General features: G+C 49.1%; 1 protein-coding gene across 6 annotated transcripts in view; it reads right to left on the bottom strand.

The window, feature by feature from the left end:
- Window positions 1-14,531, bottom strand: part of TNNT2 (troponin T2, cardiac type) — a 33,318-nt gene extending 18,787 nt beyond the window's left edge. For 2 of the 6 annotated variants that reach the window (XM_043500493.1, XM_043500490.1), the window contains exons 1-10: window positions 14,366-14,531; window positions 8,975-9,022; window positions 7,892-7,902; window positions 7,754-7,771; window positions 6,899-6,925; window positions 5,878-5,931; window positions 3,965-3,994; window positions 1,924-1,959; window positions 855-876; window positions 193-216 (exon numbers count right to left, since the gene is read on the bottom strand). In XM_043500493.1, coding sequence (XP_043356428.1) covers window positions 193-216; window positions 855-876; window positions 1,924-1,959; window positions 3,965-3,994; window positions 5,878-5,931; window positions 6,899-6,925; window positions 7,754-7,771; window positions 7,892-7,902; window positions 8,975-9,012 — 260 coding nt within the window. In that variant the 5' untranslated portion in view covers window positions 9,013-9,022; window positions 14,366-14,531. The remainder of the gene's footprint in view (window positions 1-192; window positions 217-854; window positions 877-1,923; window positions 1,960-3,964; window positions 3,995-5,877; window positions 5,932-6,898; window positions 6,926-7,753; window positions 7,772-7,891; window positions 7,903-8,974; window positions 9,023-14,365) is intronic. The other 4 variants (XM_043500489.1, XM_043500488.1, XM_043500491.1 and 1 more) reach the window with 4 other exon arrangements.
- Window positions 14,532-14,949: the final 418 nt, after the last annotated feature.

Below are 14,949 nucleotides of genomic sequence, written 5' to 3'. Positions count from 1 at the left end.
ACTGGTATTTCTGATGCTTCCCTCCAAACCCCTTTTGTTCCTTTGAACCTCATTGAGACGAGGACGTTGCTAGTCCAGCTCTTCCTTGTACTTGTCAGTAAAAGCAATGTGTATGTCCACCCAGACCAGCTAAGTACCCAACCCATTGTTAGGCAGCAGCATTATTGCAGGGGCTTAGAAAGCTGAGCCTACCTGGCGACACTCGGAAGGGTGGAACTGAGGAGTAGGGAGAGAGGAAGGAAGAGGAGGTTTAGCAGGATGTATCCTTCCCAGGGCCTAGAGCACTTGGTGCTCCCTGGCTTTGTTCATCTAACAGGGAACTGGGGCTCCCAGGGATTCATGAGAACGTTCCCATTCACCTGCAGGAGATTCCTCCAGCTGGGCAGGTGGTTCTCTCAGGGGATGCTTGGATCGCTTCCGAGAAGGTCGCTTCAAGGAATGCACAGGGGGCTTTGCTCCACTGGAGAATGCACCACTAAGCTCCTATATCAGAACCCAGAGTGCGAGGTTCTGATTGTGCCACTGAATGCACAAGCTGCTCCAGACTCACCAGCTCTGATCGCACTCTCCCTGTGCCACACTCCCCACCTCCCTCGCCCCCTTTGTTCTCCTTCGTCCCTTCCCCCACTTGCTTTTCTGCTCTCTCTTTCTCCTCCCCTACCCTCTCCCTATTTCGCTTCCCTTCTCCTGTTCTGGGGCTCTTTAGCCCTGACTCCACCCCTTCCCTTTGCTCTGGCCAATACTGTATTTACTGCACTGTGTACTGCTCCTGCCCAGCCATATGGCAGAGCAAGTCTGCACACACGCACAATCCAAACTTCCCATCCCCCTACACAAAATGCATTTCCACTTACTTGGGCTTTGGCTTTGACTCCCCTGCGGGTCCGTGGGAACCAAAGAGAAACACAGAATTAATGGCACAGAGAGGTTTGCCTTTCCACTGCAATGTAAATATCAGTGATGTGCCGGGCGCCCCCAGACTCCCTTTGCTCCATGTATGGTGACCAGATGTCCTGATTGTATAGGGACAGTCAGGATTTTTGGGTCTTTTTCTTATATAGGCTCCTATTACCCCCACCCCCACTCCCATCCCAATTTTTCACATTTGCTGTCTGGTCACCCTAGCTCCATGCCATGCTGCGGGTAAACCTACAGCCTGGAGTCAAGTATGGAGGAACCAGGCAGTTAGCTAGGGCTAGAGATGGGCCCAGACTGTCAAATCTGGCCAGATTTCAACCACCCCATCCACTTAAAGAGTATTTCAGCTCCCAGCAATTGGTCCAGTCTCCTTTCCTATTGCCTGCCCAGACAGCGCTAGCCGGCTGAGGGACTCCATTGCATAGGGTAGGCCCTGTTTTTGCCCTGACACTGAGGTACATGCCCCACAATCTGCAGCTGCTTCAAACATTCATAACGTGGCTGCCTGTGGGCTCCCCAACCCATGCAGGCAGGGGTTCCCCTAGTGGCTAGGAACAGGGGACACATTGCCCCAAGAAGCTGCCCAAACTGTTAGTGCAGGGGCGGGCAGTGTCCCCACTGTACAGGCCCACCTCAGCCACAGCAAGCCAGCAGCATGCCCGCACCAGCAGGGAACGTAACAGCTCTCCTGGCTAGTATTTGGGTGCCAGGCACAGGGCATCTGGTCCAAAGTTCACACCCCTATTTAGCCCCACAGCCTAACAAAGTGAAGTCACCTGAATGGATGCAGCACCCTGTGCCCCAACTCCCCACGCTCCCTGGTTCAACTGCTGTCTAGTGATGGGTGCTCATGCTCATCATGGGGCAGGGGAGAGGGCAGCAGGGTGGTCAGGAGGGTTTGCTGTCCCCTCCCCCCAGGAAGGGATGAGTGTATGTGAATGGGGGCTCGTTCCTTCCCTCCAGCACAACTCCCTGTGGGGCACGGGGAGAGGACAGGTACGTTACCTTCCCCAGACTCCTGCTCGTGCTCCCCCTCGCCACCTGTGGGAGAGACAGAGCTTTAGCCCCCAACCACGCACCCGATCTACGCCTGTATGGCCAATCGGGGCCACTGCACACGCCCTGCACTCCAGGAGGCAGCAGGGATGGGTCAGGGGTGAGGGGGGTGCGGACTGAGCCTTTCCCCCACTTTATCCCTAGGCGGTGCTTCCCACCAAGATGGGGCCATGGATTTTTAGTACCACCATTTTGGGGACTTGAGACGCAGGGGCCTCAGTTGAGCAAAACACAGTGACCGAGTGACCACCAGGTGGAATCATAGAAGATCAAGGTTGGAAGGGACCTCAGGAGGTCATCTAGTCCCACCCTCTGCTCAAGCAGGACCAATCCCCAACTAAATCATCCCAGCAGGGCCTTTGTCAAGCCTGACCTTAAAAACCTCAAAGGAAGGAGATTCCACCACCTCCCTAGGGAACCCATTCCAGTGCTTCACCACCCTCCTAGTGAAATAAAGTTTCCTAATATCAAACCTAGACCTCCCCCTCTGCAACTTGAGACCATTGCTCCTTGTTCTGTCATCTGCCACCCCTGAGAACAGTCTAGATCCATCCTCTTTGGAACCCCCCTTCAGGTAGTTGAAGGCTGCTCTCAAATCCCCCCTCACTCTTCTCTTCTGCAGACTGAACAATCCCAGTTCCCTCAGCCTCTCCTTGTAAGTCATGTGCCCCAGCCCCCTAATCATTTTTGTTGCCCTCTGCTGGACTCTCTCCAATTTGTCCACATCCCTTCTGTAGTGAGGGGCCCAAAACTGGACACAATACTCCAGATGAGGCCTCACCAGTGTCGAATAGAGGGGAACGATCACGTCCCTCGATCTCCTGGCAATGCCCCTACTTATACAGCCCAAAATGCCATTGGCCTTCTTGGCAACAAGGGCACACTGTTGATTCATATCCAGCTTCTCGTCCATTGTAACCCCTAGGTCCTTTTCTGCAGAACTGCTGCTTAGCCAGTCGGTCCCCAGCCTGTAGTAGTGCATGGGATTCTTCCTTCCTAAGTACAGGACTCTGCACTTGTCCTTGTTGAACCTTGCCTAGCATCTCCTATCCTGCCAGCCCCAGCACCGGAAACCCTGTCATGGCAGGGTCAGTCTGGACACCTCCAGCTGCCTTGTGGGAAGTGGCAGGAAGGTGAAGGTGGGAGCTCCAACACAGACATCCACCAGTGGAGCAAGGACAGCTCCCCAACGTCGACTTCTCATGGAGGGGGCAGACGCAGAGCCAAGTGAATCACAACGGCTTGGCTTTGTGGCGGCACACGCAAACGTGTTCTTCAGGCCTAGCTCAGGCAGCCTGACGCTGCAAGGTGCTGAGCACCCTTATTGCCATTGACATTTGCAGGAGTTGAGAGCTCTCTACACGCTATAGCGGGTATGCAGTAGTGTGCAGGGCTGGGCTGGTAAGGCCATGTTTTAGGTGCTTTTGCAAATCCCACTAGGTGCCTCTTTGCATCATTAGGCAACTAAATACCTGTAAAAATCTGGCCTTTAGTCCTAAATGGTGCTGAGCACCGGGCTGATACGTGCTCCAAGGGGAAAACACAGCTGAAAACTGGCTTCAGGTGGAAACGTGAGCTTATGGGGTTTCAATGGGAGACACCCCAGATTCCCTCCAAACCAAGCCCTAGCTCACTCAAAAGGCCTGAGAGTCCCAGACAAGCTTTTCCATTTACCCCACTGAGCTTAGACTCTGAAAGCAGAAGAACCTCCCCTTCTTACCACAGTGTGTGCGAAATTCTCCCCTGCGCAGCACAAGGCTAGATCACAGCAATCACATGGTGCGTGGGGGCCTCGTGGGCCCTCTGCACGGGGCAGACAGGGACAGAGTCGCTCCTGGCTATGAGCTTTTGCACAGCAGGAGTCAGAAATTCCATTATTAGTAGCAGATGAATTCAACGGAAGAGAAGGGACCCGGGGCTCAGAACGAGTGGGATCAGGCCTGTACTGACCAGCGTGTGAACCGACCCCTCTCCCCAGTCTTGCTCTTACTTTCTTTTTCTTTAGCTTCATCTGTGTGTTCTATTTTAAAAGCAGAAAGGACAACTCGATCAGAGACGGGTCATGCAGGCAGACACATTCATCCCCCATCCACATTCCCTAGTGAATGCCCTAAGGAATTCCTAGCATTCTGCACACAGGCTGGGCTGCACAGCTGGCATTTTGGTATTGGATGATCACAGCTGAGACAGCTCTGGCCAATTTTTACACCATAAGGGGCAGATTCTGATATCAGTCATGCCCGTGTCGCTTGGGAGTGGGTTCAATGAAACCTGCAGAGCCAGGCTGGATTTTCAGCAGTGTAACAGAGACCACAATCTGACTTTAAGCCTATGTAATACCAACAGACCCCAGTCCCCGGTTGTCAGCAGGCGGGATCAAACCTGGGACCTCTAGAGCTTAATGCATGAGCCTCTACTGCATGAGCTAAAAGCCAACTGGCCCTTAGCAAAGGCTGTAGACCAAAATCATTAATCTCTCTCTTTTCCCCCTCCCTCTCTCTCCTGCCCCTTGGTGCCACTCGATGGGACAGAACACCCCACCCAGGAATAGGGTGATCAGAAGTCCAGTTTTTAAAGGGGACTTTTTCTTATATAGGCACCTATTACCCGCGACCTCCTGTCCTGTTTTTTTACAGTTGCTATCTGGTCACCCTATCCAGGAGGTGTGTGGGTTACACCTGGAAATTAACAGGCTGAGGAAAGATACAGACCTCTCCAACAGCAGAAGGATGCCAGCTCCTAGCTGTGTTATTTCTCTTTATTTACATGATTTTATTAATATTTCAGGGCTGCTCTGTGCTGTACACCACACAGAAGATGGTAGTGAGTCTAAAGACAGGGGAACAGGGAGAGTTACCCCCCCCCCCCCGAGAGCTACTCTTGGATCCAGTCCCTGTAGAGCTACAGCTCCTCCGCTCCTGTGCAAGTTTAACCCACTGGTCAGTCTGTTACATGCCTCCGTCTGTGCTGAGCTACAGAGGACAGGAGGCTGTTATAGTCCCCAGCTAGGGAACCTGGCTCTTGAGCTTGGGCTGTAGCGATTCAAGCATTTTGCTCTGGAGGGCCCCGGTTCAACCCCCAGCATTAACAAAGATGGCGGCCATCACACAAACCAATGGGCCTGGAGAGGGTCAGGAGTAATTGGAGCCCTGGCTCTGCCCACTACAGGCCAGTCTGCAAAGCCAGCTGGAGAGGAGGAGGAGGAGGAGGAGGAGGAGTTTGCTAGAGGTTGCAAAGGGGCTGACTCTGCATATTACCCCTCACCCCCGTAGAAAAGGGCAGCTCAGGGAGGCATGGAGCCTCAGGGAGTGTCTTTGATGCACAGGTTCTCCCGGGGTTCTTTGTAGAGCCGTGAAGTTGGGAATTGATGGGCGGGAGCATGATTTGGACATGAGGCCTGCAGAGGGGAGCAAGACCTCCTTTGTTTGGGTGGAGGTGTGGCTCCATTTTCCCTAGTGTGATGACCGGGGCAGCGGGGCTGGTGTGGTGGGGTATCCTGCTTACAGGCAAAATTCTCCTCTTGGATCTCAACTCCGATATCCTGCACATTCTCGACAAAGTTCTGCAAAGCACTGACAACCCCATGGACAGAGCTCCTGGTGCCTTCATGTTGGGAGCCAAGAGCACTCATCACCTGGCAGGATCAGCCCAGATCTACCTTTGGCACCAGCATACTGGGAACTGCACCCCTGAGGGAGAGTGCCCCCTTTGCAAAGCTGGGAAGAGGCATGGGTCCTTTGTCTGGCTATAGCTTGAGTTAATGACGTGATTTTAAGCATCCCTGAGTTTTTTGCAGCTCAGCTTTGCAATCCAGCCCAGAGATTAGGCAGCCCACGGAAATGCATGAGAAGGCCGGAGCAAGCTGGGCAGAGGGAGATCTCTCCTAGAGGTTCAACCACCTACCTTCTGCTGGGGTTTCCTCAGCCTCTTCTAGTTCTTCTACGTGCTCTTTGTGGTCTGTGGAACAACATGCAAGATGAGGGGAGCAACTCAGGCTGGCTGGCTGATAAAAGTACATGTCATAGTGAGCCAGCCACAGGAGTATCCAAGGGGGAAAGGCAGTGTGGCCACAGAATGGAGACAGGTAATGGTTCGGTTTGCATAAAATGGGAATTCACCTGAACCTTCACCCCAAACTGAACTGACCTTTATTATTGATGCTTTGAGGGGGGAATTCCCCCCTCATTTCCACATGACTCTGCCCTGCCATGTTCCCAGTATGACTAGAAGGGGAAGGGGCCAAATGCCATCAGAGGCTGCTCTCATGGTATCTCCAAGGGTCTGGCAGGGCCACACAGTGACATCCAGGTCAAGGTCCACCACTCTCCATGGCAACAAGGGACGCAACTTGCTTAGTCCCGGTGAGGGGCAGGGATGGGGTGATTTTCATTGTTCTCCTGAACCACCTCTAGGCAACAGAAGTGGCCCTGGTGGGTGCCCAAGGGAACTGCCTTTAGTCATTCCCCCTCTTCTGCTATCATGCACTCTATTGATATCACTGGCACATCTGAGCGCCTCCTTCCACCAGAGGGAGCGTTGTTGCAAACAGAGTCCTCTGTGGAAGAGAGAGAGGAGAAGCTGGTAGGCAACTGGGGCTCTAAGGAGGGATTTAAAAGGACTGGCGCTGCCTGGAGGAGAGAAAGAGGAATAAAAGGAAGGAACCAAACAATGGGCGAGTTTGGCAAATTGATGAAAGTTAGAAATGCAAGGATGCATCATGGATTCAGATGTGATCTTAGGGCAGAAAGGGGGAGCAGGGAGGAAGATACAACAAGCAACACCAAGAGGCAATGGGCAGAAGAAAGAGGTCACACTCCATCCCATAGATGGAGCATGTACGTATATACAACAAAATCACAGACATTGCATATGCAGAATGTTGGCAAGCAGTAGGGAAGGGAAAGAAGAAGAAACGTTTTACTACCATCTTCCTCCTCTAGCCATTCTTCTTCTTCGTCAAGGTGGAAAGTGGCAACAGTGAAAGGAAGAAGCGGAAAAGGTTAGTCAGGTATCATAAAGCTGTGGCATCTAGCTAGAGCGTCCGCCAGCATGTTATTGGTCTCTACTTTCCCATCTACGTCCTACAGCTTTCCTGGTGTTTATCAGGCTCTGCTATGCAGGTGTTGCCCAGGCGTTGTTAAAGCTGTTGAAGGCTTTTCTTCACCAATATCCAGCAGACATTACAAATATTCTCACTCACACACAGCAGGGAAGGCTGCAAAGCTGCTAGATGCATAACTCCTCAGCTTCCAGTCCTCATACTGAAAATGCAGCAAGCCCAGACTGAACCGTCACTCACACAAGTCAGTTGAGACTCTAGCTTCCATTCAGTTATCACATCATTATCGTAGACAGGCCAGAGCTGCGAAAGTTTTCAATCCTGAATTCTCCCCGTGCTCAGATCTAAGGATTTAGTTGAAGCCCGTCTCCAATTATCCTCGCTACTAAAGCGAATGCCAAATAAACTCTTAGGGTGAAATTCACCCCTGTGCAGAGGACCGGAATGAGGTCTACATGCCTCTGAAGTTGCACATTAACCCTGTGGCTTGTTTCAGTCCCCTGGACGGGGTGAATTTCACCCTAGCTGAAGCAAAATTTGTTTAAAAATTGGAAGGAACATTCCCAGGACCTTTTTATACAGTATTTGCATGACTCTGCCCACCTGCAGCCATGCCATACTAAACCATTCCAAGCAGAAAAAGAAACAAAGTATCTAAATAAGCCAATAGCAACCACCCCGTGCCCTCCTGCCCCTCCCATACAACAGGGAAAAACCTACCTTCTTCAATATACTCCTCTGCAGGGAAGGGGAAGAGAAAGGGAGGGAGAGAGGACAAGCAGGTTATTGAGGTTATACTAATCGTCTTAAAGCTTCAGTCTGTCCTGATGTGCAGAAAGGTGCTGCTCTTCCTCTTACCTTCCTGTTCCCTGCAAAGCCGAAGGAGAAACCGTTGGGTTAGAACATTGGTTGCAGAGTGGCACATTTCTCCCAATGGCTGGTCCCGGGAAGAGGGGAGGGAAGGGGGTGTGAGTTGCATTTTCATTGAAAAATGTGGATTTGTCAAAACAAACTGTTCTCAAAACAACATCCGGTTTGACAAATCTCCCAACTCAGAAAAAAAGTTGGGGGAAAAGTGTTCTGTTTTGACATTTGCTAAAGAAAAATTTCTGGTTCAAAATAAATGTTCATTTAAAAATCTAAGCTAATTAGACTGGGGGAAAAAGGCCAAAAAAAAAGGGGGGGGGTCAAAATCCTAACAAAATGGTTCAAAATTCAGACATTTTGATTGATCTGAATGTTTTGCTGTTTTTGACTCACAAATGTTTGAGAGTTTTTATTTGTCATCCAAATTCAGAATTGGGAAAGTTTTTGGACTCTCAAAAAATATTTGCAGGATGGGAAAGCGCATTTCCAATGCAGCTTTATGGGGCGGGGGAGTTCAGAGAGCCCTCCATGGCTAGTTTACACTATTTTGTGTTATGAATTTCTACAGGCTGTGTTTTGTCCCCCCTCATTACATGACAGCAGAGATGGGACCATGCCGGAAGGTTTTTGTCCCAATTTTCCCGAAGTGTGGAGGTGTTTGGATCTCGGGGCTTGGGTCATCCCCACCAGTGGGGTCAGAGGGTTGGTAAAGAGAAACAAAAATTATATATTTATATAAACACTTATATAAATATATATAAATTATATATATAAACACTTAATCACGGTTCTCATTTATGGGAAGGAAGGATGGTTTTATGGCCTGCAATTCTGAGATCTACTGATGAAAAGTGCTGTCTAAGAACTAGCGGGCATTGTTGTTAGTACTAATAAAAACGTGAATCATTCCTACAGCTCCAGACAGGGCTGCGCAAGAATGAGAATGAATGACTCTACGGGACTTGATGCAGCTACACCAGAATTGCAATGGCAGCCACAGAGCAAGCTGCCTGCTATACCCCTGCATGAAGAGGGCTGGTCATAGGAGGAAAGATTTTAAAGCACTGCACTTACTCTTCATATTCTTCAATGATTTCTTCGACGTCTGACATTTTCAGTTAGCTAGCAGAAAAATAAAATTAGAGAGAGTGTTAAAAGCTACAATAAAAACCACAGCAGTACACTCAGTCCTTCATTCTTAGACATATTGGAACATGATTTCTGTGTCCATCTGGGATGAACTCCGGGCAGCCCCATGGCCCACAATTTCCCACATGACCACTGATTCTGGGTGCCCAACTTGAGACACGTTTGGACTGATTGTCAGCCGTGCCGAGCACCCTCTAAAAGCTGCACTCTCCTCGTCTGAAAATCAGGCCCGTGGAGGTGGCATCCAGAAATCCAGGCACCCAAAATCAGGGGCCATGTCTGAAGATTCCGTTGCTTTGCAAGATATTTACAGCAACTTACCAACAGCCGGAGAAACCTAAATGATCTGACCAAAGTATTTGTTTAGACTAGGAATTTTCATTTTGATTCACTTGTTTCTTACATCGCACTCCCATCACCTCCTCCCCTTTCCTCTGAGCAGCAGACAGATGAGGGAGAGGAAGCCCTGCACAAAAAGCTCATTGCATACAGATGCATCCCCTCCTCAAATTCCCCACACCTGTGTGTAGCTACCATGCTGACGTGTGCCTTAGAAAGGCATGGAGACGCTGAAATATCGAGCTGGATTAGATGTCACGCAATGCAGCTCATTTGTGGGTGTGAATAAATCCCTGTGGCTCGCTGGCTTTTAGATTAAAACTCTTGTCATTAGGGATTTTTTTTGGCTTTTCCACTCACACTGTGAGCTAGATGCTGAGCTGCAGCATAGCGGTGAGAGTGCACAATGGTTGCATTAAGCCACATCTTTCCTTCCCTGATCCTAGGGCCACCTGGGGCTGTTCTGGCCGCCAAGGATCCCTGGGGCACCACTTTCTCCCAGCCATGCCTTCCGAGCTGGTGGCTAGCAGCAGAATGGCTAAGGAGCCACCTGAAGATTCCCCCTATGTACCTGTTGCAATTACACAGGGAGAATCCTTCCTTCTGTGGCCAGTGAAGTTGGATTTGAGGCAGCTTTGAATGACTCAGCTGCATTAAGACTCAGCAGGGCCATGGCAGCCAAAGCCAAAGCAAAATGGCCACTTGTGTCCTGGCAGGAAGTCCTAGGGAGAGACTGGGGAGTTAGGGGGATGCCACTTCTGAGCCAAAAGGAAACCCTGTCCAGGACTCATCTTTTGTGGGCAGACAGACCTTATTCCAGCCAGCTGCACTTGTAAATTCCCTGTTGCTGCAGCGTCAATGGAGCAGGGATGGTAAATTGGCTGAGAGGGAAGAGCTTGTTCCTGAGACAATCTGTGCTGGTCACAAACAGGTAGGAACTTCTATAATTATCTCACAAAGAAAGGGAAAAATAGACACCCCAACGCTGAGCTGGAATCTAACAATGGTGTCTTGGCTGAGATAATGCTTCCGGAGGCCTCGGCCTCCCCCTTCCCCCCCCCCCATGGCTCAGCAACATAGTTCTCCTTAAATAGGAAGCAAGAGCTTAGGAACATCATCAGTCAGAACTGATAACTCTGAGCTCCCAGCCAGGCCCAGGGTACATTGCAACCTCTCTGCACAGAGATGATCTAAGAGAGAGTTATGTTGAGTGGGAAGTGCAGGGGAGGAGAATAAACCCAGGAAACAGCCTATTTTGCGCCTCAGTAGTTCTTAGCATTTTTCCTTCTGCCGCATTGGACACATGCCATGGGACTGGCTTTTCCTCAGCAAAATCAGCCACTTTCCCCAGCCAATCAGGAAGGCAGACAGGCTAGCACTGCAAGTCCTGCCTTGAATCTCAGAGCTGTGTGTTAGCTCCTCTGACATGTCGTTTATCCCAGGTCCCAATCTCTTCTCTGGGGCTGAGTAAGATTCACCAGCAACTCAAGTGTCCTGTAATCTTAAACCACAGCCATGCAAAGAAAATGACATGAAGCCTCATTAATAACTCACTTGCTAGCTTTCCAAATGCTGTCAGTCTTCAGCAGCCCTGTCTAGGAGAGAGACATCTCTGTGTGCATACATCCCAGTGAGCGGGGAGTACTGGGAACTAGAGTCAAGGTTCTGGGTTCTGTTCCTGGCTCTGCAGTTGGCCTGCTGTGTTACACTGGGAAAGTCACTTAGGGTACGTCTACAGCGCAAAGAAAAATTGACAGCAGAGACTCTCAGAGCCTGGGTCCATTGGCTCGAGCTGCAGGGCTAAAAATAGCCAGGTCGACATTTGGGCTTGCACCCCAGCTCTGATACCCACTTCCCCTCGCTGGGTTTCACAGCCTGAGCTCCAGCCAGAACAGGGTCATTTACACTGCTATTTTTAGTGCTGCAGCCTGAGCCCCAGTCAGTTGACCCTGGTTCTGAGACTCACTGCTGTGGGTTTTACTTTGCAGTGTAGACGTACCCCTAGGTCATGATCCTCCAAGGTTTTTAGGCTCATAATTCCCATTGAAATCCATGGACCTTCTATGCCCTAATTTCCCCCTCTGTAAACTGGAGACAATAATACCCATCTTTGTAAGGTGCTTTCAGTTCTTCAGATGAAAGGTCAGATACAAATCATTATTTCCATTGGAGTCTTATGCGTCTTAAAAGTTTCTCCTGAATTCTATCTAATCTCTCTATAGATGATCTAGGTACCATTGGACAGTGTCCAAAGTCCACAAAGAAACACAGGAAAAGGAGCTGGGGAAGTGGCCTTAAATCTGAAGTGGTGATGTTCAAACTGCTAACATACGATTCAGCAGCAAGGCTAACGCAGCAGCGATGCTAACAAAGCCTGTTAGGAAGGCAGCTTAAAATACGTTCTCAGCAATTATTTTATTGCCCATTGATTGCATTGGACAGTACAGCTCTGTCTGGAAAGTTAACAGGTTTCCAAATGTCCATTTGAACGCTTTTCACTCTGAGTTTTGTGTTCAGATAAACGCCAAAGTGAATCTCTGCTCAAGCCATCCCTTTTTGTTTGGTTCCCACCTGACACCATTAAGCAAGCCTTGCCTAAACACCATGCCCTTAGTCTTGCCTGACTTGCAGGCTTTCAGCTCTTTGAAACATTCCTGAAGCCCAGTGAAACCTTCTGCTAACTCTGGCCAGCATCTCAGGTTTGTCCCAGACCCCCACAATAGATGAAACTTTCCTACCAAACCCCAGGTTTCAGGCACTTCTATGAATAACTCCAATGTGTCAAACCACCCTGTTCAGCAGATCAGCTCTGCTGTACAATGACCCCCTTTTCCAATGTTGTGTAAGAGCTGTCCCAGCGCCATCTTTTCAGTATTTATAAGAGGCTAACTTAAAGAACTTTTCTGCCTGAATCCAGAGTCAGAAACATTACGGATAGGAAAGACCTACTACATCCTGAAGTCCAGCACAGGATTGGTCTCATAGAATCATAGAATCATAGAATATCAGGGTTGGAAGGGACCCCAGAAGGTCATCTAGTCCAACCCCCTGCTCAAAGCAGGACCAAGTCCCAGTTAAATCATCCCAGCCAGGGCTTTGTCAAGCCTGACCTTAAAAACCTCTAAGGAAGGAGATTCTACCACCTCCCTAGGTAACGCATTCCAGTGTTTCACCACCCTCTTAGTGAAAAAGTTTTTCCTAATATCCAATCTAAACCTCCCCCATTGCAACTTGATAACAGTACATCTTAAGATAACAGTACATCTTCCACGGCTTGGTTCATTCTAACTTTAAGCCTTTTAAGTGATAAGTCTTCCAGCATTTCCTTTGGAACTCAGTGTGATTGCCAATGCTGACAGCCTTGCTGTCAGCTCAGTCCCTGTGCCACTATTAGTATTTAGACTGTTCCATAATCTTATGCCATATTCTAATAGATCTGACCCCTAGGAAGCTTTTCCATGCTAAAAGTTCATTTTTTAAACTCCTTCCATTACTCCTAGTTCCCTCTTGAGCCACCATAATTCCTGACCCTTCCTGGTGCCCATGTCCCTTGCATACTTCTAGATAGTGCTCATGCCCTCATCATTTAGCCAAAAATCTACTTAAATATTCATCAAGCCGTTCCCCATGATCCTCTTTTGCAAAGTGCTCTGTCATGGACAGTTAGGCAAATATATGAATGTTTGTGAATAAATGTAAGTGACCTCTCTCCAGCTTCATTCACTTCCCACAAGGGCCCAACAAACCACATTAGCTGAGACCAAAATCTTTAAGTAGCTATTGACAAATATTCGAGGAAGGTAATTTTGGAATATTTGTGCCAGAAACTTGATTTTAAGAATTATCTACATCCAGGTAGTGCCTAGAAACACCTTGTACTCCGCATGTCCAGCAAAGGTAGCTCAGATTGCCAGTATCAAACAATGAATGAGCAATACACTGGTAAGTATGTTTGCACAGAATTTTTAATTAGTTGATTTTGAGCTACAAAAAAAAAAAAAATCCAGGAAATCTGTGGACAATTCACAAAGAGCTGAATAAATTATTTGCTGCAAATAATCCCCCCCCCCGGCGTTTTAATTGTGGATTGAATGGTCCAAAAAACCTCTCAAATATCCACTCTAGGAATTATTTGGGGAAGTTCCCTGGCCCATGTTATACAGGAGGTCAGACTAGATGATCACAATGGTCCCTTCTGGCTTTGGAATCTATGAATCCTTCTTAATTTTTTGTCTTTTAACATGCCTTAGACATGCCTGTTAACACTGATCTAGTGCAGGGTAGATTAGAACTATATTATCTAAGTAACAAATCATGGTTTTACTTTAAGTCCTAGAGATGAATGGCTAGGTGCATTTCCAAATGTTTAGTTCTGCAGCGTTTACACAAAGAACAATGCAAAACAAACAAACACCACAACACATACCAATAGCCACAGTGTAATTTCATTTGCCACTTGCAGTGATGCCTTCTGAACTCGGTAGCACAAACATCCTGTGCCCGCACTGTGCTTTGTCTGCCAATGAGGGACTTGGTAACGTAACAGTCTCTTAGGTTTCTAGAGCACTTCTCATCTCCCAAAGCAATGTACATAGACGATAGGCATAAGTTCCTTGTTACTCACCCCAGCATAAATCAGGAGTAACCCTGCTGGGCCTGATTCCCCCTTTGCCCATCCCAACGTAAACCAGAAGTAACTCCATTAAAGTCAATGGAGTTGTGCCAGTGAACAAACTGGTGCGAAGAGACTCATGCTATACCCAGAGGAATCCCTTCACCAGAGAAATGCAGTCATCTCTGGGGTGGATGATGACAACTGGGAGGGGCCAATTTCAGCCAAGTAGGTTGAGGCAGACCCCTGTTCTGGAGCATTAATACCTAGGTCTAGCAAACAGACAGGTGGTCACTCAGGTCCCATCTGAAAAGGGAGTCAATTCCCTAAGCCTGGCAAGCTGTGCCCTGCGGCTGTTTCCTTACCTCTCGCCCAGGGAAAAGGTGAGGTCCCTCGAAGCCAAGTGGCAGCTGGCACAGCGTCTGAGAAATGCACTTGGGAAGAGTGAGGCTTTAACAGGGCTCCGAAGCCCACCCCCAGGCCAGACGCCTGATTGGAGGAATGCAAGTGTGGCAGGGTTTGGAATGTGAACACTTGCTTGCTATTTCAGCAGTGTGGGTCACAGCCCCTTGTGCAGCTCTTCCCCCCACCCTCCCCCCATGAGCCCATATAAGCCCAAGCTGTTGTATGGCCTCAGAGAATTGCTATTTTAAACCCGCAGGGCTGAGATAGACAAGTCCCCAGGGGGCTGACACAAGCCAGCCAGCTGTCACTTTCAAGTGGCCAGAACTCTGATAAGCAAAATGCTCTTGCCTGGAGAGGGCCTGGGTTTCAGACATCGGATGCTTGCCTCTGAACCCCAGTTCTGAGCCCCATGCTGCTTCCTATCCCCACGACACCCCACACCCTCTGTGCTAGGTCCAGAAAGCCCCAGGGCCAGTCAAAGGCTTGAGTCACATAAGCACCAGCAAGCCTGGATGTTCAGCCGAATCCCATAGGGCTGCCTGGA

Source organism: Dermochelys coriacea, chromosome 21 (genome assembly GCF_009764565.3).
Source record: "Dermochelys coriacea isolate rDerCor1 chromosome 21, rDerCor1.pri.v4, whole genome shotgun sequence".
Taxonomy (NCBI): domain Eukaryota; kingdom Metazoa; phylum Chordata; order Testudines; family Dermochelyidae; genus Dermochelys; species Dermochelys coriacea.
Note: the sequence above shows the minus strand (reverse complement) of the source record. Positions and strands in the feature narration are given on the sequence as shown.